Below are 21,652 nucleotides of genomic sequence, written 5' to 3' on the forward strand. Positions count from 1 at the left end.
GCGATATTTGGGCAGCATCATACTACATTCAGCATGTGGTGTAGCACACAGCATGAAGCAAAACATGCAGTACAACTGAACAAATGTTTACACTTACGCACACTTCAGTTGTAAAAGATAGAAATTCGGTTTCTTGTTCGCTAAAAGGTTTCCGATGAACAGTTAAGTCCGTTCTCGTCTCTTGTCTCTGCCTCCTTGTCGTCTATCCTGCGGAGGAGCTTGTCCGTGAGTGCTGCAGGAGGACTAAATAAGTATTCTTCAACAAAAATGAGGAAGAAAATGACTGGTGTTTTGGGCTATCTTATATAAACAGTGCACAGGACTGCTTGTTGGCTTGCTTGTCCACAAATGGGGACAGATCCGATATAGGCACACACATGACTGCATTCCCCTACTTCAACTCTTCAAGCACCACCACAGTTTGAGCTTTAAGTGTGACTGGACAACCTGAAAGTTACTGACCCTGCTGGACTGAGACCAATTCCCCTGCACATTGCTCTTGTTCAGCTCACTGGCTACACTCGTATCGGCGAACCGATATGTTTTGTTCAAAGTACTCACTGTAAGAGAACTAGTACAGAAATGTAAATCCAAGAGTGAGGTCTGCTTAGCATTAAGCCTTATCGACACTGTACCTTCTACTGGCGATGCTCTACTGCTGTGATTCTCAAAGTGGGGCACAGGTAGTACGAGTCTTGGTACAAAGCAGTGGTTCTAAACTGGTGTGTCGGAACCCAAAAGTAGGTCGCGGACAACTAGTAAAAAAATAATGACATGTATATTTATTTTGAATTTTCCACTACAGTACAGAGACGTATAAAGTTCCCATATGGAACATTTTCGGTAAAGAACAGGAAGTGTAGATGCCTTGTGCTTTAGCCACTAGTTTACTCTGCAAACAAATACAGTGCAGCGCAACGTCTGGCTCGCAGATGTCATAATGAGCAATATTCCTTTGGAGGTACATCAAATTCATTTGAAACAGCTTTTGAAAATATAATATACTATACGTGTGTTGTCAGCGGCTATTTTTAAACAAAACACGTTCCTAATTGTTCTTATAGAAAAGTGGGTCAAGACTTCACAACAAAAGGAAAATGCAGGTCCCAGGGTGATAACAGTTGAGAACCACTGGTATAAAACACGAGATGAAGCCTCGAGAGAGAGAGAATCCGCTACGTGTCTAATGCAAAACGAAATTGCTCGTCTAAGGCCTGGTACACACATAAGGATTTTGGAAATATTAAAAGATTATTTTGTATCTGCGACAGACCCATTTCCATCCATCCATTTTCTGTACCGCTTATCCTCACAAGGGTCGCGGGCGTGCCGGAGCCTATGCCAGCTATCTTCGGGCGGGAGGCAAGGTACACCCTGAACTGGTCGCCAGCCAATCGCAGGGCAAATATAAACAGACAACCGTTCGCACTCACATTCACATCTAGGAACAATTTAGAGTCGTCAATCAACCTACCACGCGTGTTTTTGGGATGTGGGAGGAAACCGGAGTGCCCAGAGAACACCCACGCAGGCACAGGGAGAACGTGCAAACTCCACACAGGCGAAGCAGGGATTTGAACCCCGGTCCTCAGAACTGTGACGCAGATGTGCTAACCAGTCGGCCACCGTGCCGCTCTGTGACAGACCCCACACATAAAAATAAAAAATCAGGCATTTAGCAGTTTTGGTCGTATACGCCACTTATCTTAATAGAAGACCACACACATTAAGATTCTGTTCTACCGCCGATCTCAAAATCTTGCGTAATCACACGTGATCTCTCAAAACCAAAGAAGAAGAAACACTTTCGGATATGCACTGATGCTTCCCGTGTGTTCCCACAGGTGACTGCACCCAGGAGCCTTGTAAAATGGCGACGTCCCCAAAAAACCACTTGCTTTGGAAAATGCTTCTTGCCGTCTGGGGAACCCACTTTGATACAAAAAGAAAAAATGACATTGTTTTTGTTTACTGCCGCTTTGTTGTTCCTCACTCAGTAAGATTGCATCTTTGATTGGCCACATTCATATTCACGTCACAGTTCACGGAGTCATGAAGACGGTAAATATTTGCATTCTTTATTTAAGATCTGTCCGACCTGTTTCGGATCCTAAAATCAAAACGAATCCACTCGTACCTAAGGACAATCTTATAGGATGTTCTTATAAGACAAGATTGTCTGGCGTTTGACGTGTTTGGTTGGGAAGGGGCAAAATCGGCACAAAAACAATGCCGATTGCCTTTATGTGTGTACCAGGTCTAAGTTCAAGTAAATATTAGCTCATTGAATATAGCCTACCACCACTAGTTGGAATGAATTGTGATCCCTCTACGGGTGGTGAAGGATAGACACAGACGCCGGGGCACTTTCAATCGCTTTATTGAACAAATGGTAACAAAATAAACACATTCATAGGCCACAACTGACACCCGGAGGCACTTTACACCAGACTATCCTAAACCAACAACAGAGAACTCTCTCTCACTCACATGCTCATTTACGGACTTCCACGTCACTCAACTTTTAACGGCACACACATGCAAAGTCACAGATAATACAGTGTAAAATGTGAGGATGGCGACCCCAAGCGGACAAAAATAATACCTGCACCTCACCTGCATATTTTGTGTTTGTATTAAAATAGATGTAAATAATCACATATGTTGATAGTTAGCAGATTGTCACGTATCGGAGGTTCTGGAACGTAGCCCTCATGGTAAAGAAGGGACCGCACGTCTTTCGTGACGTCAGTCCTGGAACTTCTCCGACACACTTCGTATACTTCATTTCACAAATCCTTCTCTGACTCTGAGAATATAGTGAAAAGGTAAAAGTGTTGTGAGCACCTTGAAGTTAGAAAAGTGAAGCATGTAAATAATATTTCGAGAACAAGGTCTCCTCATGTCGACTGTCCACTGTGTGTCCAATGGCTTTAGACCCTACATGACATGCTAGAGGGATTTCACATAGGAATAGAAAGCCATATGACACAGTCGTGGGCTCATTTGGATGGCAAGATGGAGTGCTGCTGCAGTAAGAGCTTGGAAACAAAAAAAAGAGGTCAAATGAGGGGCAGGTTGCTGACAACATTCCGGATTTAAAACTCACATAAGCATGAATAATTAAACAAAGAAACTGCGAGTCTTCATCAACCCTGGGGAACTAGCACTCTCCTAGAAAATTGGACTTTTCAGAGGACACACTCAAATAAAATGACCCCTACCCGATGTTTGAACCTCACAGCAGCATATCGTGGGAGTGATCTAAATCCCCGAGCAGGCAAAACTAATCTTTGATATAAGATGCTGTATGCACGGTGCCATTTTGATCACAATTGTTTTCCTCGTCTATCTGAAAGTGTGAAATCAGCACACCGCTAACCTCAACGCAACGGATTACTAGAGCATACAGCGATATCAAATAATAACATTCATCCAATTCGCATCATTTGCAATGGAGGCGGAAGTTGTGGGAAATGTTGAAATGTGCTGAAAATAATAATACAAATGACCAGCTGCTCATATAGAGTGGCACAGTGTGATTGTACGCGCGGTAGCAGTTGAATCGAAACTGTCAGAGTAAAGACGATCACTGGAGGCTTTCTTCTTTTGAGATACACCACAATGCTTGTATTAATAGGATGGCCCTCTTGTTCTTGGTTTGCCTCAGAGCTACGACTAAAAAGACGCTGATGTTAACAGACAATCCGAGGTGTTCGGTGCATTTTTTTCATTGACTAGAGACTCCAACTATGGAGGCCAGATTCGCTCGCTCAGATGTGTACTCAGAGAACAGTAGCCCTTGTACAAACAAGAAAAAAAGTGCTGTGTACAGAGGGGAAGCAGGCTACTATGGAGGACAGAGGAGGCATTTATTGACATTGTATCAAATGCAACAGAGGTATTTGAGGTGCGTAGGGGCCAGGTATTTGTCAATTCAAACAACAAAAGTCCCTTTTTCTCTCAACCTCCTGTAGCATGCTGCATGCAACTTTCCAGTGCCGGGAGAAGCACTTCTCTTCCACTTCCCGTACACCTGTTACAAGCTCTTGCAAGAGGAAAAACTACAACTCGTACATTTACTATCATAAAAATATACATGGTTTCATGCAGCCTTCAAATTCCAAGTGTATTTGGTGTGACCGTACCGGATATTAAGATGACCTCAGAGATCGAATTGGCTGCACACGGATTGTTTATTCATGAAAGGCCACCTCCAATGAGCCCCAGCGAGCCTGTGTCGATGCATATCTCAGCATAAATTACCAAAGCCTCCGTGACAACCTCTGTCCAGACAAGAAGGTGATTGTTAGCCACAGGGAGGATTAGCTCGAAATCCCCTAACATCGTACGTGGTCCCTCTCTGCTGGGAGCCAATTAGGACAATCAGCTCTGGCCAGATGTTTTGAATCACATATGATGGATGGTCTTGGCCACGTTTGATCTATTCTGATGGTCTAATGGTGAAGCGTGAATGATGAGGTGGGCAAAAAGAAAAGAACAGGACGGACACAGCAAATGACTCATACATCATCGCAGGTTACTGGCTCTGAATCTAAAGATGAATCTAAAGATGATTTCTTCTCCCATGCTGCACTCTAACACTCCCTCAAGCCTATCTTTTGTACAACACACTTCTGAAAGTAAGGTTCTCCTAACGCATGCTTGCGATGGGAAATCTGACTCTTACCTCCTTCTCCCTCTCCTGCGTCCCTCGCTGGAGCCGGAATGGCATCCCCTCAGTCTGATACTGTATGGTGAGACAATGGGTAGGGGGGGGGGGGGCGGAGTTACGATGTGAGCAGGAGGGAGGAAAAGCCAAATAAAAACCATGAGAGAGGGAAAGAGGGTGAAAGGGGCCTCTGAAGGGATCACCCACTTATAACGTTACGTGAATGGCAATTCTTCGGCAACCCCCAGCCCGATTCCCTCCCCACCCCTTCCCCAAATGTAATGTCAGAGAAATCATCGAGCAGAAATCCCTGCTTCACGTGGGAAATGTCAGCAAAAACAAGAGACTGTGAAAGAATGCTGTTCCTGGTTTTAAACAAGTCCCTTTCTTTGGCTTTCTTTGAATGATTTCTTAAGACTCCAAGTTGGCAGAGTGCCCACTGGTCCTTGATGAATAAAAGAGGGGCTGGGGGGGGGGGGGGCTTTCTATTGTGTTTGTTCCCTTCCTTTCAGGCCAGCCACTCAAGTCGATCTTTGCAACCAGTGAGAATATTCTTCAGTTATCCTTCACTGTCACCACTCCCATTTCCACGAATAATGTATTTTTTTGTCCCACTCTCCCACCCTCCATCGGGGACAAAAACAAGTTGCATTTACTGTAAAGTATTGACAGGACTTCAAAACACCCTCAAACAAGTCTTTTCCTTCTTGTCTTACTTTGCCTTTCCAGTCCATCAGAAGTATGTGGGCAGGTGTTGCGGCCCCCTCGTCCCGTTCTGTTCAATGTGAGTACCGACTATGAGAAGAGATGCCATTTTGGAAGCTTCTAATGAGTGACGTCACGTTGGTCAGAGGGTGCGATGAGGATTAATGCAAGTGCAACTCACACTTGTACTGCGTCAGTGCTGCGAGAGGAGCCTTGTTTTTCACTCCCAGTCGAGCCCTCCTCCTCATTCCCCACTAACCCTTTCCTAGCCTCCCAGTCTTCATCTGGCTTTTCCAGCAAATAGACACAGGCCTGGCTCATTACTATTCACCAGGTTCCTCGAGGACACACGTCGCCGCCCTGCACTCTGGACGGGTGCGAGGCGAAGTAGAGGAGAGGATCGGAAGGGCTTGTTGCGCAAGAGATATCGTAGCAAACGATACGAGAAGGATAGATCGCATCTGTATGTTTTGCATCTCGACTGCTGCATGCATGGCTTGCTCTCTCTCTCTCTCTCTCTCTCTTTATAGGTGGTGTCTTAAGATGCAAGTGATCTGAGATTTGAGCCGTCGTTCTGCCGATTTTTTTCTTGCTCTGATTTGGGAGCACAAACTTGAGATACGAGCATGGTGGCAGTCACTCGCTTCAACTCACCTCACGGTAGAATTAGAAAATATTCTTCAGAAAAAGAGGCTTCAAGCTGTTTACTGCCGTTCTCCATTGACGTTTACTGTCAAACTAAACATTCAACAAAGGGAATTATTTAAAACGACCACAAAGCTGCGCCTTTAGTCGACCACCTATGCGAATGGTAACACATCATGGGAAACGCCACGGACACGGGTTAACTGTTAGAATCTATGTAGCGGTGTGTTATAACCTTTGAAGCAACAGATATTTGACAGATGATATAACAGTACTCACAGACATATGTTCTTTATCCTCTATGAAGAGCAACTCATATTATTGCTGAGGATTTGTGACGTCTCCTCTTTCTCCATGTAAATACCTATGTCTGTCTTACACTGCCCCCAGGTGGCGGAGGCATGCATACGAAAATGAGCGGCACAATGTGCATTGAATCGAAGGAGAAATTGTTACAAGCTGTTTCATTCTATTCAATAATGTCATTACTGTATGTTTTTATAAAGTATGTTAGAGAGTGCTATTTTTCAAATAAAAAAATACATTACAAATATTTATAGGTGCGTGTGTGTGCATGTATATATATATATATATATATTTATTTTTTTTTTTTGTGTGTGTGTCATTTGTGTGTATTTCTTGACCGTCAGATAGTGACAGTACTGCGAAACGAGACACGTGACAAGGCTAAAAATAAACTAGCTTTTGGACTCATACGCGACACGGAGTTAAATGTCTTGTGCGGAGCCGATCGATGACATCATTGATCGGATCGGCGATTTATGACATTAAAGCCGATCGGCATAAAATGCTAATGATCGTCCGATACCGATAACACAGATCAGCGTAAAGTCTAATATATATATATATATATATATATTTTTTTTTTTTTTTTTTTGTTATCAAGACCACCGAGGGAGAAAAGGAGGCATCCGTTTGGGGAGAGGTGTTCATTTGTATAAATGGATGAAGCACCTGGCAACTAATTGAGGCACTGTGTCTATTGGAGAGGAATATTTATTCAACTGAATATATATTTGTAATATTCTTATTTGAATTCAAAACTCTTCAATGATTGCCTTTTTTTTGTTCATTCTCAACCAATGAATGATTTCCTACAGATGAGAGAGTATAATTAGCCATTGCAACAAGGGTCCGCCGATACAGCAGGCTTGCGTTTATGTGATGGGATGCCAGAAGCTGTTATCGTCACAGGCCTCTCATATTGTTTTCATCTTGTGAGAGAGAAACCGCTGACTGTTAAGCAACATCACTCAGATGCACAGAAACATCTGCGACACAAGCGTTGGGAGATTTAGCCAACACAGAATGCGGACGAGTCGATACCTGAGGTTCACACGCGTTTTCTTGCTACTGCTTCTGTTTCTATCGCTCTATTCTATTTTGGGTGCAAGGGTTGTACTGCATGGCATGCCCATCAATTTAGGTGACAGCTACGGTCTTGTGGCATAAAGAGTTTGTTTGTGTCACATCTACTTGACTTCACTTTGTTGCAGAGCTTGACTTATTTGTGGCTGTCTGACTTTCCCAGTGAAAATACCAAAACCTATACCGACTTCCTGCTTCCCGTTGCCGTTCCCATATTTCTTTAGCTCATTCCTTATCAAGCAGCCAATAGCTTAGGAAACCTCCATGCCGACACGACACACTTACGCACTACTCAAAGCATCTCGGCTGATGTCATTCAACCTGTGGCTTTGACACAATCATGAATCTGATGTGGAAGGATTGAAACAAACAATAACATTGACAAGGGCACGTATGAGCATGTGATGTGATGTGAGTTGAATAGGATTCGAAATGACCATCACTTCAAGTTGAATAAGTTGAAGGAGTTCTGCTTCATGTTTACAACATTTAGCAAACCTATGAAATCTAATGAGATTTGATGAAACTGTTTTGTAGAAATACATCATTTCTATGTACTGTGCACTAAACTTTCAGCCTATGTTTTTGGTCTCAAAACAAAATCGTGCTTTTTGATGCTCAAAAATCCTTGAAATTCTTTGGACCCAGTTGTTCATTTCAATAAAAAAAGTTTTCATCATCAAAAATGTGTTTTTCTTTACTGACAAATAGGCTAAGCCAAATGGAAATTTCTAACTCCTAAAAGCGGAGAAAAGAAAAACACACACACACGTCCGACAAAAACTTCTGAGCTTGAGTAAAAAAATATCAACAAATGTTGAAAAATGGCAGAGTCCAGAAGAAAAGTCAGGATTCTGTGTGTAGCCCATAGTTGTTGTTTTTGTTGTTGTTGTTGTTGTTGTTTTTCTTTTCTTGAAATGACAATTACAATTACAGTGAGTGAGCCAGGTTTCTAAAGGTCACCCTTTTGGAAAGTTCTCTTTTCCTTATTTGACTATTCCATATACGGTGGCCAAATCCCCGCCCGGCCTCTCCTGTGTGGAGTTTGCATGTTCTCCCCGTGCCTGCGTGGAATTTCTCCGGGCACTGCGCTTTCCTCCCACATCCCCAAAACATGCGTGCTAGGTTGATTGAAGGCTCTAAATTGCCCGTAGGTGTGAATGTGGTTGTTTGTTTATGTGTGCCCTGCGATTGGCTGGCAACCGGTTCAGGGTGTGCCCCGCCTCCCGCCCGATGAGAGCCGGGATGGGCGAGCCTCGTGAGGAGAAGCGCGACAGAAAGTGGATGGATGGATATACAGTTCAAACCAGATGTTTACATACACTATATCAAAATACTTGTTTCCCTCACATGAAATCAGACTGACTACACTTTTCCTGTTCAAGGTTCATTAGGATTAGCAAAATGAATGATTTTTGCTAAATGCCAGAATATTGACAGAAGGATTTTCTTAGGCAATTTTTAATTACTTTCTTCAAAATCAGAAGTTTACAGAAAATGTTGAGTCTGATTTCATGTCAGACAGTGAGGAAAAAAAGTGTGTGTCTTTTTCTATATACTCTATGTTAACGTCTGGTTTCAACTGTCAGAACATTTTCTGATTGTGTCTTAAATATGACTAATTGTCTTAATAAGACCAGGTTACAGTCATTCTGAGGACAGTCATAGGCACATTTGTAAGTTCAAACGGTTAATATTAATGACAAAAAGATGAATAAAAATACATTTTAAAAAGACCACAATGACTCTCTGACAGAGGAAAACAAAAGTGAGCTTTAGTATTTGCATGCATGTACTGCATATGTCTCCTGAATAGTTATGTACAAACAGTCCACCAAGGGTCAACTTTGAACGTTCAATATTAGAAAAGCAATGGCATTTTTGGGGCAATGTTATCCTGATTTTAGAATTAGTGATCATTTTCTATTGTAATTCTCAGGGGTTTTTTGTTTTTTTTTGGTCCCAATGTAAGATCTGTAAAACGCATTCACTTGAATATTTGCCCTCGAATTGTGTCTCACTGCAGTACACTACCGCCACCTTGTGTTGAAACTTCAAATAGGTTTTGGCCTGGTGAAAAATGAAAACGTTATCGAGGTTTCTGTGTTGCATAAGGCAACCAATCACAGGCTCGACTTGAGAACGTTTGACAAATGAACTGCATACAAATTCCTTGTGTGTTTTGGCAAATAAAGATGATTCTGATTCTGATTCTGATTCTGATTCTGATACATTTACCGCGCGTCAGTGCAACATTTCTGTAAGAATAATTGGCCATTTTCAGTTTTGATGCATTTTCCGTTACATGCGCAAGTGAAAATGTTCAATGTCGTTTTAAATGATGACGATAAACTGAGCCGCTGTTAACGTTTTGACAATCCAACCCATGTAAGTAAAAGGTTCATGTCCTTCTTCGGTAACCAGACAGCGGCTGTTGATTTTTAACGGGTATCTTAAGCTTACACAAGTTGACAATTACCTGAAAGAAGTCATCCTGTGTTGTTATATCTCCAGAGGAGGAAGTGATACACGTTAATCAATATCTTTTGTATAAACACGCGTGAGCTTTCGCTCGTCCATGTCCACTTGTGAGACATTTCAAATCATCTGTGCTCAAAATGTGTCATGACATCCAGACAAATGTCAAACTGACTAAACATATCGCAACCCAAGAAAAAGTGTAGCAGTCTGTCACATTCAAATGTGTATTATTTCCTTTATCTGTTATGTTATCTGAAAAACAAAGTGCTTTTCGTTTTAGGTTAGGAGCTCTCAGAAAAATCCGAGTGATTGATTGAACATATTCAGGCTCGCCACCGTTGCTTCTCCCATACAATCATTCAAGGGATTAGGTATTAATTCCCTGCTCCAAGTTAAATAACGCTCCACCTTACGGTCATTCGCTGCGGACTACAAATGAAAGAAGCGTCTCGACGGATCACCGGCCATCCCAACTTGACTCACTCTCGCTTTGATCGTGACAGATCGACGCCATCTGGAACACATGCGGAGCTGATGTTGTGAAGGCCATCAGACGCACTTGACAACAAACCATCAACAGTGTGTGCATCGCAGTGCTGCTGGTTGCACACACAAATGAAGAGTTTGGGGGAAATGATACACAGTATATTACATTCCTTGAATTCATGAATAACGTACGATTGTAGAAAACCAGCCTCCAGCTGCAGCTAACATATGAAATGAACATGAAAATACAGTAGTGCCTTGACATACTATATACTATGGACCTGACTTATGAGGTCTTCGAGATACGAGCTGTCATTCCGACCATTTCTTTTTTTTTTTTTTTGCTTTGACTTGCGAGCGCAAACTACAGACACATGCAATGCATGCCGGCAGCCAATTCAACACAACGCACTTCACAACAAGCAGCAGTCTGGCAGATAGTCATCAAAACTTCAAAAAAGAGCCTTCAAGATGTTTATTGCCACTTACGGTTCGAGCGTGCTGTCAAACTCAACATCTAAACAAAGAGAATTGCATGTTGTGTACAACATTTCTTTGCCTTAGAAATGCCCGGCTAGGTTAAGGCTAACACATAATGGGAAAACACCACGAACGTGCTAACGATTAGCATTGAGAGTTGTGGTGTTACGACTGATATTTGAACGGTGAAGCAACACATGGAGACAGACAATATCACAAAACTCACAAGGCATATATTCTTTATCGTTTGCGAAAAGCGACAAACGTCATTGCCGCTTATTGACTCACACACAATTCACCCGCCTCGAGTGACGTCTTTGCCCGGACAAATTCCATTTGGATGCTTCTCTCCTCCCACCTTTTGCACGCCCAAAAAATGGGGCAAATTTCATGTAAAGCAATGTACTATTTGGATTTGATTTGGAAACGGCACAGCACGCTCGAGCACGAACGTCAACTCAATGATGATGACAATGCAAGCACTATTCTAGTTCTGTCATTTTCCATTCAGAAATCACCTGCCCGCGATGACACACGGGGTCTGTCACAGATTTATAGTATTGAATAGCGTAAGATGATGCAAGTTGGTGCCGTCACCAAAGAACAGGATCTTCTCAATGTGTCGTCGCCGCTCGGATTGAAACATTTCCTTCCGCCGCAAAACATAAACACGCATTTCAACAAGCGGCCCCTTTTTCTGAGGTGCTAATCATTGACCCAATTCGAATGCGCCTGTTATTGTTCCAAGCATTTCCACTTCACCCATTAACCCACGAGGACATCCTTTTTAGTTAAGCAATACAATAGAGCCGGGACTAGAGCGCTTTAAAAGAAGCCAAGGGAACGGACGCTCCAGTCTGCTGCTCGTTCCTTTCCGTGCGGCCAAGATGTTCGTGGACGATCGGATAGTGTCTCTGTTCAAGAGGAACGCCCACCACACGTTGACTTACTGGAGTGTTTTCTTCAGCTTCGGACTGTGCATCGCCTTCCTCGGGCCTACCATTCTGGACTTGCAGTGTCAAACCAACTCCACGCTGAGCCAGATTACGTGGGTGTTCTTCTCGCAGCAATTCTGCTTGTTGATCGGCAGCTCGGTCGCCGGCGTTTTCAAGAGGACGTAAGTCACTCGCTCGAAGAAGCGAGGTCTCGGTGGCTGCCGACCGTCGAGAGGTCGTCACTGTTTTGCTCTCTTCCAGGTTGTTCAGCGCTCTGTCCGCTTTATTCGTCTCGGCGCTCATCATCTCTGTGATATTTTCCGTCATCCCTTTGTGCAACAATGTCCTGGTGCTGGCCATTGCCATGGCTGTGTCCGGTTTGGCCATGGGACTCATCGACACCATTGCAAACATCCAACTGGTCACCATCTATCAAAAGGACTCTGCTGTTTTCTTGCAGGTGAAAAGGCATCTTCTCAAGGTGGACTGGTTCCCGAAGTGCCCCGTAGTCAGAGTAATTCAAAGTATAACTCCCGCTTCTTCTTTTTTGCAGGCTCTCCATTTCTTTATTGGCTTCGGCGCCCTGGTGAGCCCTCTGATTGCAGATCCTTTCCTGTCGGAGCACGGCTGTGGGAATCACACTGGGAACGGGACAGAGATCATGCATCATTTCAGGAACGTGCTGAGAAACAGTCCTATTGCGGAGCACAACATCACTCAGAACTACTTGCCCCACGGGGGGGGAGAGGAAGAGTCCAGTGTGCACTATGCCTTCTGGATCATGGCCCTCATCAATGTAAAGGCTCCAAACAAAGACACTGACCTACTTGATGGTGATATTTCAGAAAATGAAGATGATTTGATTGTGCTCCTTTAGCTGCCTGTGCCCCTCGCTGTGCTCTTCTTGATGTATCGGGAGCAGCTGATACCATGCTGCCCCAGAGGCACACCGCAACTGCTGGACAAAGATGAACTGGCAATGGAGAACCGGCAGGGAGCTGAGGGCACAGAAGTGGGGCAGGGAGCACATGAAGCTGGAGGTATAGTAGTAACCCATGGAAAATGCATGCCTTCCTCTTCCGAGGAAAACAACAACAACAACAACAATAAATGCCGTTTTGTGTCAATTGTGAGCACAGGTCACGGGGATATCTTCAGCTGCTGTCACAATGATAACCTGCGCGGCTTGCCAGTATCCTTCTTCATGATTCACATCCTTGGTGGGATGGTGCTCTTCATGACTGATGGTATTGTGGTGAGTGAGCTGGAAACGCGAATAGCACACATTCATAGAGACACTGCCACACGTACAGTGGTGCCTTCAGTGTTGAAACACGGAACAAGATGACATCATTTCATTACAAATTTGACATTCATTATCCACGATGATCTCAATTAGCTGCAAAAACTCCGATTGTTATGATTTTTGTCACGCCACTTCATCCTTCTCAAGGATTGGCTCTCTCTGGTCATGTGCCATTCCGCCCTACTTTTCCAAATATGACCTCCAAGCGCCACCCTGTGGTGCAATCTATTAGTTTGTCTAAGATTTGGAAAAGGTTAGACTCATATTGAGGTCATTAGGTCAACATGGTATGGTATCGTCTTTTTCTACATGTTGTACACATATAATGCCACAAACACATGTTTTATCATGTATTTACATTTCATCATGTTTTGTCATCAGTTTATTAATTGTGTAAAAAAAACAACAACAACTAATATGTCCAAAATGATCATCTGTAGTATTTATCCACTTTTTTAGGGGAAACATCCAAGGGTCCGATGCATTCATTCAAAATGAAGAAAAATAATCCAAATGTAATTAAATGTAATGAGTTATATCACTTTCAGGCAGCAATTGAAATAGTTACACAACTTTTACATTTTCAACGCTGGTGCCTCGAGCTATGAGAGAGTGCCGACTTACAACTTTTTTGACATATGAGCTGTCGTTCTGATGATTTTGTGCTTTGACTTGCCAGAAAAAAATGGTGGCAGTGAACACGAGTCACTTCGCAAAACAAATAGAAGTGAACAAATAGGCTTCAAGCAGGTTCGTGTCACTCCCAGTTGAGGTTTTCCGTCAAACTGAATATACAAGAGGATTACGTTATGTATTTGAAACAATCATATCCAGTCAGTTAGCTTGATGCTAACACATAATGGGAAACGCCTTTGACGGGCTAACGAACGACATGGATATTGGAACACAAATGATGCAGCAACACATGTAGATAGATAGCATCAAAGAATGCTCACGTGCATATATTCTTTATCCTCTGTGAAAAAGAACGAATATTACTGCAGATTTCGGAGTCGCTGGGTGAAAGTTTTCTTCGTTTGTCTGCGTGACTTTATTATTGTGGTCAAGTCACTTACACCTGAAGGTGGCGCAATGAATTAATCATGACGCACAAACTGTTTAATTCTTTACATTCTATTCACAAACTTCTGGTTGTTGTGAAGTGAGTTGAGTCGTTGCCACCATACAGCACTGATATCAAATCTGCGCCCCCAAGTCCAAGCAAAAACCGCTTCCTCCAAAAAAAAAAACCTCAACAGTCGCGTCACTCGTATCTCAAGGCCCCACTTGATATGTTTTTCTAAAGTACAATATGTCAGGGTGCAGTTTTCAGTATTAAAAGTTTTCAGTATTGTTTGTTGTTTTTTTGGGGGGGCGAGGCTGGAAAGGATGACTACATGAATACATGAATACATGATTGTCTACATGCAACATGATCAAGCGTGCCTTTCTTTTGCAGGGGGCATACGCCGGTTTTGTGTACACGTATGCCGTTGCATCGCCCATGTCCCTACCCCATAAGACGGCAGGCTACTTAGCCAGCATTTTCTGGGCGTCCATCACCGCAGGTCGACTGCTGTCCATACCTCTCTCGTACCGTTTCCAAGTTGTGAGACTGCTCATGGTCAACCTGGTAATAATGAAGCGTTGGAAAAACACGCATGTGACCGCTGAAGGTTCAACTTCATTTGTCCTCCGTCTGACAGGCAGGTGCTATTATCACTGTGTTGCTGCTGCTGATCTTCTACACCAGCAGTACGTTTTTGTATGTCGGGACCTGTTTGTGTGGGCTTTTCCTCAGCAGCATCTTCCCGTGCATGCTTGCTTACACTGAAGACATCCTCGATTACCAAGGTACGGTCACAGTGCACAGTGGAACCTCGGCTTGCAAACGTCACGTGTTCCGCGACCCCCGTTTCTAACCCGAAAAGTTCATAAACCAATGTCATGTTTAAAATTGAAATGAACAGAAATGCAAGACGCGTTTACGTTCGCTGTGGTTACTTACTGCTAGCCCTAAAGGGTCACCACCACCCACAATAGAGCGCAGCGTTTGCATTGCATTGTGGGAGGCGGAAGCCATTTTAGGCAAAAACCACAAAGCTACCGAAAGGACGGCGGAGCCAATAATGTTGATGCGGCGTGAGAAAAAGCACAAAGTTCTGTTCGTAAACCGAAAATAGTGTCCAGCCCGAGGTGATTTGGCTTTTCACAAAATGTTCATAAACCGAGGTTCCAATGCACACGCGTACGCTAATAATAGACCAAACATTCCAAACAAACTACGGATTGTTTCTAGGTTGCGCCACCTCAGTGCTGGTGACAAGTGCAGGAATGGGAGAGATGGTCATGCAGGTTCTGGTTGGCTCAGTAAGTTGAATTGCTATGAATGCAATTTCAGAAGCAACTCTTGTGGAGACTTAGCATTGCCGTTATATCCTCAGATTATCCAAACTGAAGGCAGCTATAGCTTCCTTCTGTGTGGAGTGATTATCGCCAGCATTGGTTTGATCCTTTTTATCGCTCTGCTGTTCTTCCATCGGATGCACAGAAACTATCTCACAGGTACAACGGCAACTCATATTCGCCCACTGTAGGCCTGCTGCGGGGTTATTTGCACGCATTTCACCCTTGTCATCATTCACTCACTGCCCTCCTCTTGCCTCCCCACTAGGAACGACAAAAAAGTCCGCCATGGTGGAGGAGGAAACGCCAGAAACCAATGGATTGCCCAAAGTCGAGCCAAAAGAGGAGGCGCAGAAGAGCTGAGAGTCGTGGCCACTGGCTTTTCTTCTTTACATCAAATCCATACATTTACCAAAATGACTCTTATGACTTTTAGTGTGCTGGAGCAATATGTACTGTATATGTATATATATATATATATATATATATATATTGCTATGAGCAATATGGATGGATTTGATCGTTTCAATTGTGTGGATCTAATTATTGAATAATGGCATCTTGATGCATTGGAGGCAAAATGGGGTGCATTCTCAAGTTGGCTGTCTGAAGGCGCCCGGTCAAGTTTATTCGCATCGCCGATAATCACAAAAGAGTGATTCTCACGAGAGCCACGTGACATCAGCTATGGCTAATCCTTTGGCAGCATTTCAGTTTTCTATGCAACACTGGCATCAAAACAGGAGTCCCTCTCTTCCCATGAAAAAGAATATTCAAATAACAATCCAAGTAGTTTCTTGAATTATTCATATTCTGCCTTCTCCATTGAGGGAATATTGTCAAAAGCCCATCCCTAATTTGCAAAGTTTTTTTTTTTAAATGAGCTTTTTGAAACTTCTGGAATACGTTTTTTTATGTAACTGTAACTAGAAGAAGAAAAAGAAGCCACTTTTGGCTTTTCCCTGTCAAGGGTCACCACCGTGAGTCACTGGCATGATTTGTTTCCTGATGCAACCCCCCCTCCCAGCCACTGGCCACTGGCAGTGGCACACTGACTGAGAATCGAACCCACACCGTCTGCGTCATGTAGCACAACACTACACAGATCCTCTCCGACTGTATATAAGTGAAACACAGTAATGAAAATTCACGTTTGTTTGTTTTTAACCGCTTTGGCGCTAATCTTATGCGGTGAGGACTTTGTACTTGGTAAGAAAACGAATAAGTCCAATCAATTTCTCCACAGAAGTACGACTGGTTCATGTTTGCTGGATGCAACTTCTTAGCAGCCAGTTCTTCTGCAGACATCCAGAAGGGGGCAACAGAGATTGCCAGAAAACCTCACGGTGATAAGCCATAGAAATCACTAGAAGACGCATAGGAAAGAAATATGTGCTCATGCTACTTTAAAAAAAGAAATCATACCTTTAAAAAAGAAACAAAGAAAAGAATTGTAATACTTTCATTCAATAACTTGGAACCCATTGAGTGCAAAGTCAGAAGAGAAGGAATGAAATACTCTGGCAATTGATTTGTTCGTCAAAACATTCAAAGCTCCTAATTGACTTTACTGAACTGTGTGTCAGTGAGTCAGTGGCAATCCCAACTCGAATGGCTCCCTGTGCAAAACCCAGGCACGTGCGCACAATGGGAGCCACAAAAAAGACAAAAGTAGGTCTTTAACCTGTTAACACAATCAATACAGTCACTGATGGTGCGGTGGTACACTCGCCTGACTTTGGGAAATTGTTCATACAATTTAAAAAAATCAGCTGGGATAGCCTCCAGCGCCCCGTGACCCTAACCAGGATAAGCGCCGTTGAAAATCAATACAATAAATGATAACATGTTTAACAAAGGGGAGTCGACACAGCCCTGTTCAAATGAGAGGATTTTGGAAGGAGGAGGAGGGGGGGCTGGGGTCAAGGCGGGAGCACGTGTGCAATTCTCCCAAGGACTAAAATAAATGCTGGTCAGATTTCAAAACACTTTAGTCAAATTGATGACAGAGAGGGTCATTTTTCTTTTAAATATTGGTGAAGAAAAAAAAAGAGCTGCACCAAAAAGCCCTTTTTGGCTCAGGGCAAAAGGGCTGGTGCTTGAGCACCACCGAATGGCTATGTGTGCACATGCCCGGTTGGGGAAAAAAAAAAAAACCCCTTCGGCGTGTTAGCGACTTGTTACATGTTCTGCGATCATTTTGTTTGTACAGCGGGTGAGGTTAGTGGTCTGGTGGCGGAAATGGCAGTTAGGATAGCAAACTGTTTCACTTAGCAATATTTTCTATTCTATCCTGTGCAGCCTCACATAATGGGGAGAAAAGAAGAAACCTTGAGAAAGGACCACAGATGGAGGGATTCCCTTTCAGGATGAACAAGCCACAATGGATGTCGAGCGGGCGACATTGATCAACGCTATCAAGCCCTTTAAACAGCTGAAAACAAAAGTGCTGGAGACAGATAAAAGAATCACATTTCAGAAATACAAACAATTTAAGATAAGCAATGAAAACAAAAGAACAATAAAACCACGAAAGTCCTGAGTCTTAAGCTGGGCTGAAAGCCACAGAATAAAAATGTGCTTTAAAACACATAATACGGTGCTGAACAACGTTAATTAAGACGGCATTAGACTCCATTTAAGGAGATAAAGCAGCACAGGTCATTGCCTTCAGGCAAGCGGTTCTTCATCGGGACCTGGCCTGGTCGGTGGGAGCAGAATCCTCCACGGCAAGGCTTCCGGGGAAGACCGTGTCCCAGTCGGTCGATGCGGAATCCAGCAATGGCCACCTAGCCCCCGCTCGAAGCAGGAGCGGAGGGCGGAAGAGAGACGAGAAGCTGCAGCATAACAGTCCTGAATGCCGCCAATATGTCTTAAATGGAGATGGGAACATTTCGACTCAAATATCTGCAGTTTGTACCGACGGCAGGCTTTTAATGCTAGACATGGGAAGACTAGAAAGCAGCACATTACAAGAGTCATGGCGAGATTAACAAATGCACCGACTGTGATCTGTGTGTCATTAGCGGAGAGAATGGGCAATATATCAAAGAAGATGCTGTTTTGTTCATGTTCTTCATGTGGATTTGAAAGGAGAGCGTCGAGTCAAATAGAAGAGAGATTTTTGGTTGAGTCACTTTGGGAAACGGTGAGCAAGGCAGTGCGACTGATTCGTGGCGGGAGTAATTACGTCTGTACGAAATCATATATATAATGCAAAAGAAAGGTCAGTCTGGGCAGTTGACATGATAATACGAGCCGGGCACGCCGCAGGGCCCGGGGTGGCGTCGTGCATTGACATCGGAGGGACGGGTGGGAGCGGGAGTACGTCGTGAATACTGGCTGTCATGCCGGTCCGGTCGGTGTGTGTAGAGAGGACAACACACAACATTGACACGTTTTGGGTTGGGACTCGGTGCACACACATTATAAGGCGCCACGTCACATTTTGGAGGAAATGTAAGACTTTGAAGTGCGCCTCTGGTCGTGAAAATAGGGTCATTTACAGCCTTTGTGTTTCAGAATGGACACGCAACGATTGCTTTCGATCGTGCGATGAACACAATTCGTGTTCTCTTTTCCCAAGCAAGACAACAGCAAACGTTTTCTCAAAGGATGCCTTTAATGTCATCAAATATTTAGCAGTCATTGCAGAATCCATTTGTAACGGGATCAGCTTTGAGTTGTGTTGCTTTTCTCACCGAGATCAATTTCAAGAGCTTCATTCAAACTGGCATTGTGAGTGCCTTAGCTGCCCTCATCTCCGTTTCTTGTCAACGTCCCCTTGCTGTTCTTGCTGGGGAATGAAGAACCTCAAACTGATATGACACAACTACAGACGATCACTGACAATTGGCCGAAGCTCATCCACTGAACATTTTCAGTTTTGATAACACATTTGATTGAGTGCGGTCATAAAACCTGCACTTGGCTTATGACTTCGCACAATAAAGCCCTCGCTGCCCGAAACTTTAGGACAGCTGGATTGTATTATTTGTGTTTTCATCAAATATGCTGTTCGTGTTTCCCAGCTAATATATTTACTGCCTCTGTTGAGAGATGACATCCAAAAAGAAAAATAGCTAATTAGACAGCTGATACGTGATGATTCATATGTTCGACTATACTAATCATGCAGAGAAGTGTTTAACAATATGTCATGAAGATACACTTGCATTTCTGTGAAAAGCCTTTTAAAAGGTAAAGAAGGAACAACTTATCTAATCACGCAGCTTCCATTATAATGTGGCATTTATCTTTCACAGTTTGTTATATTACAGCTGTCAGCAGAAAATACCTCGGCTGAGGTCTGGAAGCAGAAGTAAGAACAAATCCGCTTGCCACAACTGAATCAGCCGACTGTGCGCATGAACCTTGGAAGAGAGAAGTCAGAAAAACCTCAAACGGACTGCTTGCGTATTTTACAAATCAAAGTCTCGCCTGTCACGCAGCAACCTCTAAAGTCAAATGTCCCGAAAGTGGAAGAGTTCGGCGTTCAACCCAACCTGAAAGTTGAGGCAGTTGAGAACACGTTCTCATTTGCAGTCCCTACACAGCAGCAGACAGCAGATAGAAATACTTCGACGACAATCTGTACAGTGTGATATAGTAACACGATACATTGCAGCGTAGCACATGGCGAATTAAAGGTTCTAAACATGCTAAACACAGGTGCCGCCATCATGTACAACAGCGGTGTCAAACTTATTTTTGTCACGGGCCACATCGTAGTTATGACATCCCTCGGAGGGCCGCTACGACTGTGAACCCGTAGAAATGAAAGATTACCTCACATACTGTCATTACGTACAGTATACACAAGACATTAAGGAATAACCAGCTTTGAAATCAGAAGCCTATAAAAACATTTTTTGGGACTATTACATTTCTTTTCAAAGTGGGATTGGTAACAAAAAAATGCCTGCAAATATCACCAGAACACAATGAGCAAGTTTTATTTGCGCACAGCAGACACAGTGTAGCCCAAATAACACATAACATTCGCGGAAAATGTATTTTTTCAGGTTGGAGGCAGAGCTTGATGGCTAACTGCACACTGTAGTGGTAGAAATGGCCCAAATAATCATTCATTTTGGGCATACCCCGTCCGTGTCAGCGAGGGTGTGCCTGCGGAGTGGCGCCTGGCGGGATGAGATCTTGGCGCACAGAAAGTCCGTCTAAACTTGGGCCTGCTCACACCACGTCGAGGTTGTGGCGCGGGGATCCAACGCAATATTGGTGAATCTGATCGGTGTGCATTCAGGCAGACAGACACGGGGGGGGGGGGGGGGACAGATTTAGTTGAATAACTCACTCGGTGAGTGTTTTCTAGAAAAGTTCTGTTTCTCAGATGCATGAATGGCTTTGAGAGTTCACAGTGGTCATTGTGATTGTACTTCATGCACACTGTTCCTAATCTCTCCACTTTATTCGTTCGTCGTCCCTGCTGCTATGTCCGACATTGATAACGCCCACTCAACCATTCTCACAGTGGGCAAAGATGAGGCGAGTTGCGCAACTTGCCCATGGAGGAGGCATAAGAGGAAGACCTCAATATTGCCTCATTAACGTCCACAGCACATTGTTATTTCCTCTTGAATCATGGGAACCTCCGTGTCACTGTTCAGCTTCTTCCAAGGTAATTCTGTTCTTTGGTTTGGTTTGTAAATCGCTGCATTCTAACAAATATGTCGAATAACTACCATGTTTGCATTTTGCAGTTCCGCTCCTCTTCATCCTCTGGCTTCCAAAGCATTCGGCTGAAGGCCCCGAGGTTAATTAGAGCCGCAGATGGAGGATCCTTGACTGTGCCTTGTTGGTACGACTCTCAGTTCAGAGACAACACGAAGTACTGGTGTAAGGGGGGCAGTATACGAGCTTTGTAAGGTTGTAGTGAAAACGCCAAAGCAACGCAATCACGACAGATGGGCCATCGCTGATGACAAGGAGGCAGGAGCCTTCATTGTTACTAAGTATTGGTGTGTTGTTGCCAGGCCTGGCAGGAATATTGTCGCTGGGGTCGAGCTCATCGTATCCAACAAAGGTACACTTGCTATTCATTAGACTTTACACCATCAGGATTTTCGGGGCCGATCACTTACACGAGCATGTACTTAATTGCTCCAAAAAATAAATAATGTATCTTTG

At 43.6% G+C, this 21,652-nt stretch overlaps 1 protein-coding gene and 1 long non-coding RNA gene across 2 annotated transcripts; one reads left to right on the forward strand and one right to left on the reverse strand.

Annotated features, from left to right (window-relative positions):
• Positions 1-4,305: 4,305 nt before the first annotated feature.
• Positions 4,306-6,537, reverse strand: LOC133477963 (uncharacterized). Its single transcript, XR_009788529.1, has 3 exons — positions 5,389-6,537; positions 4,691-4,750; positions 4,306-4,457 (listed from the first exon to the last, which is right to left on the reverse strand). It is a non-coding gene; the product is annotated as an uncharacterized LOC133477963 (long non-coding RNA).
• A 5,158-nt stretch (positions 6,538-11,695) lies between these two features.
• LOC133477964 (major facilitator superfamily domain-containing protein 4B-like) lies at positions 11,696-19,498 on the forward strand. Its single transcript, XM_061773406.1, has 10 exons — positions 11,696-11,975; positions 12,055-12,253; positions 12,347-12,589; positions 12,671-12,833; positions 12,933-13,048; positions 14,559-14,732; positions 14,806-14,953; positions 15,399-15,469; positions 15,544-15,664; positions 15,774-19,498. Exons 1-10 carry the CDS (start codon positions 11,746-11,748, stop codon positions 15,866-15,868), a joined length of 1,560 nt encoding a protein of 519 aa, XP_061629390.1. The 5' UTR covers positions 11,696-11,745; the 3' UTR covers positions 15,869-19,498.
• The last annotated feature ends 2,154 nt before the right edge of the window (positions 19,499-21,652 follow it).

This window comes from Phyllopteryx taeniolatus, chromosome 1 (genome assembly GCF_024500385.1).
Source record: "Phyllopteryx taeniolatus isolate TA_2022b chromosome 1, UOR_Ptae_1.2, whole genome shotgun sequence".
Taxonomy (NCBI): Eukaryota; Metazoa; Chordata; class Actinopteri; order Syngnathiformes; family Syngnathidae; genus Phyllopteryx; species Phyllopteryx taeniolatus.

Coding starts and splice junctions, on each gene's coding strand:
- LOC133477964 (XM_061773406.1), top strand. CDS start 11,746: ATGTTCGTGGACGATCGGATAGTGTCTCTGTTCAAGAGGAACGCCCAC. Junction 11,976..12,054: donor GCCGGCGTTTTCAAGAGGAC/GTAAGTCACTCG, acceptor GCTCTCTTCCAG/GTTGTTCAGCGCTCTGTCCG. Junction 12,254..12,346: donor ACTCTGCTGTTTTCTTGCAG/GTGAAAAGGCAT, acceptor TCTTTTTTGCAG/GCTCTCCATTTCTTTATTGG.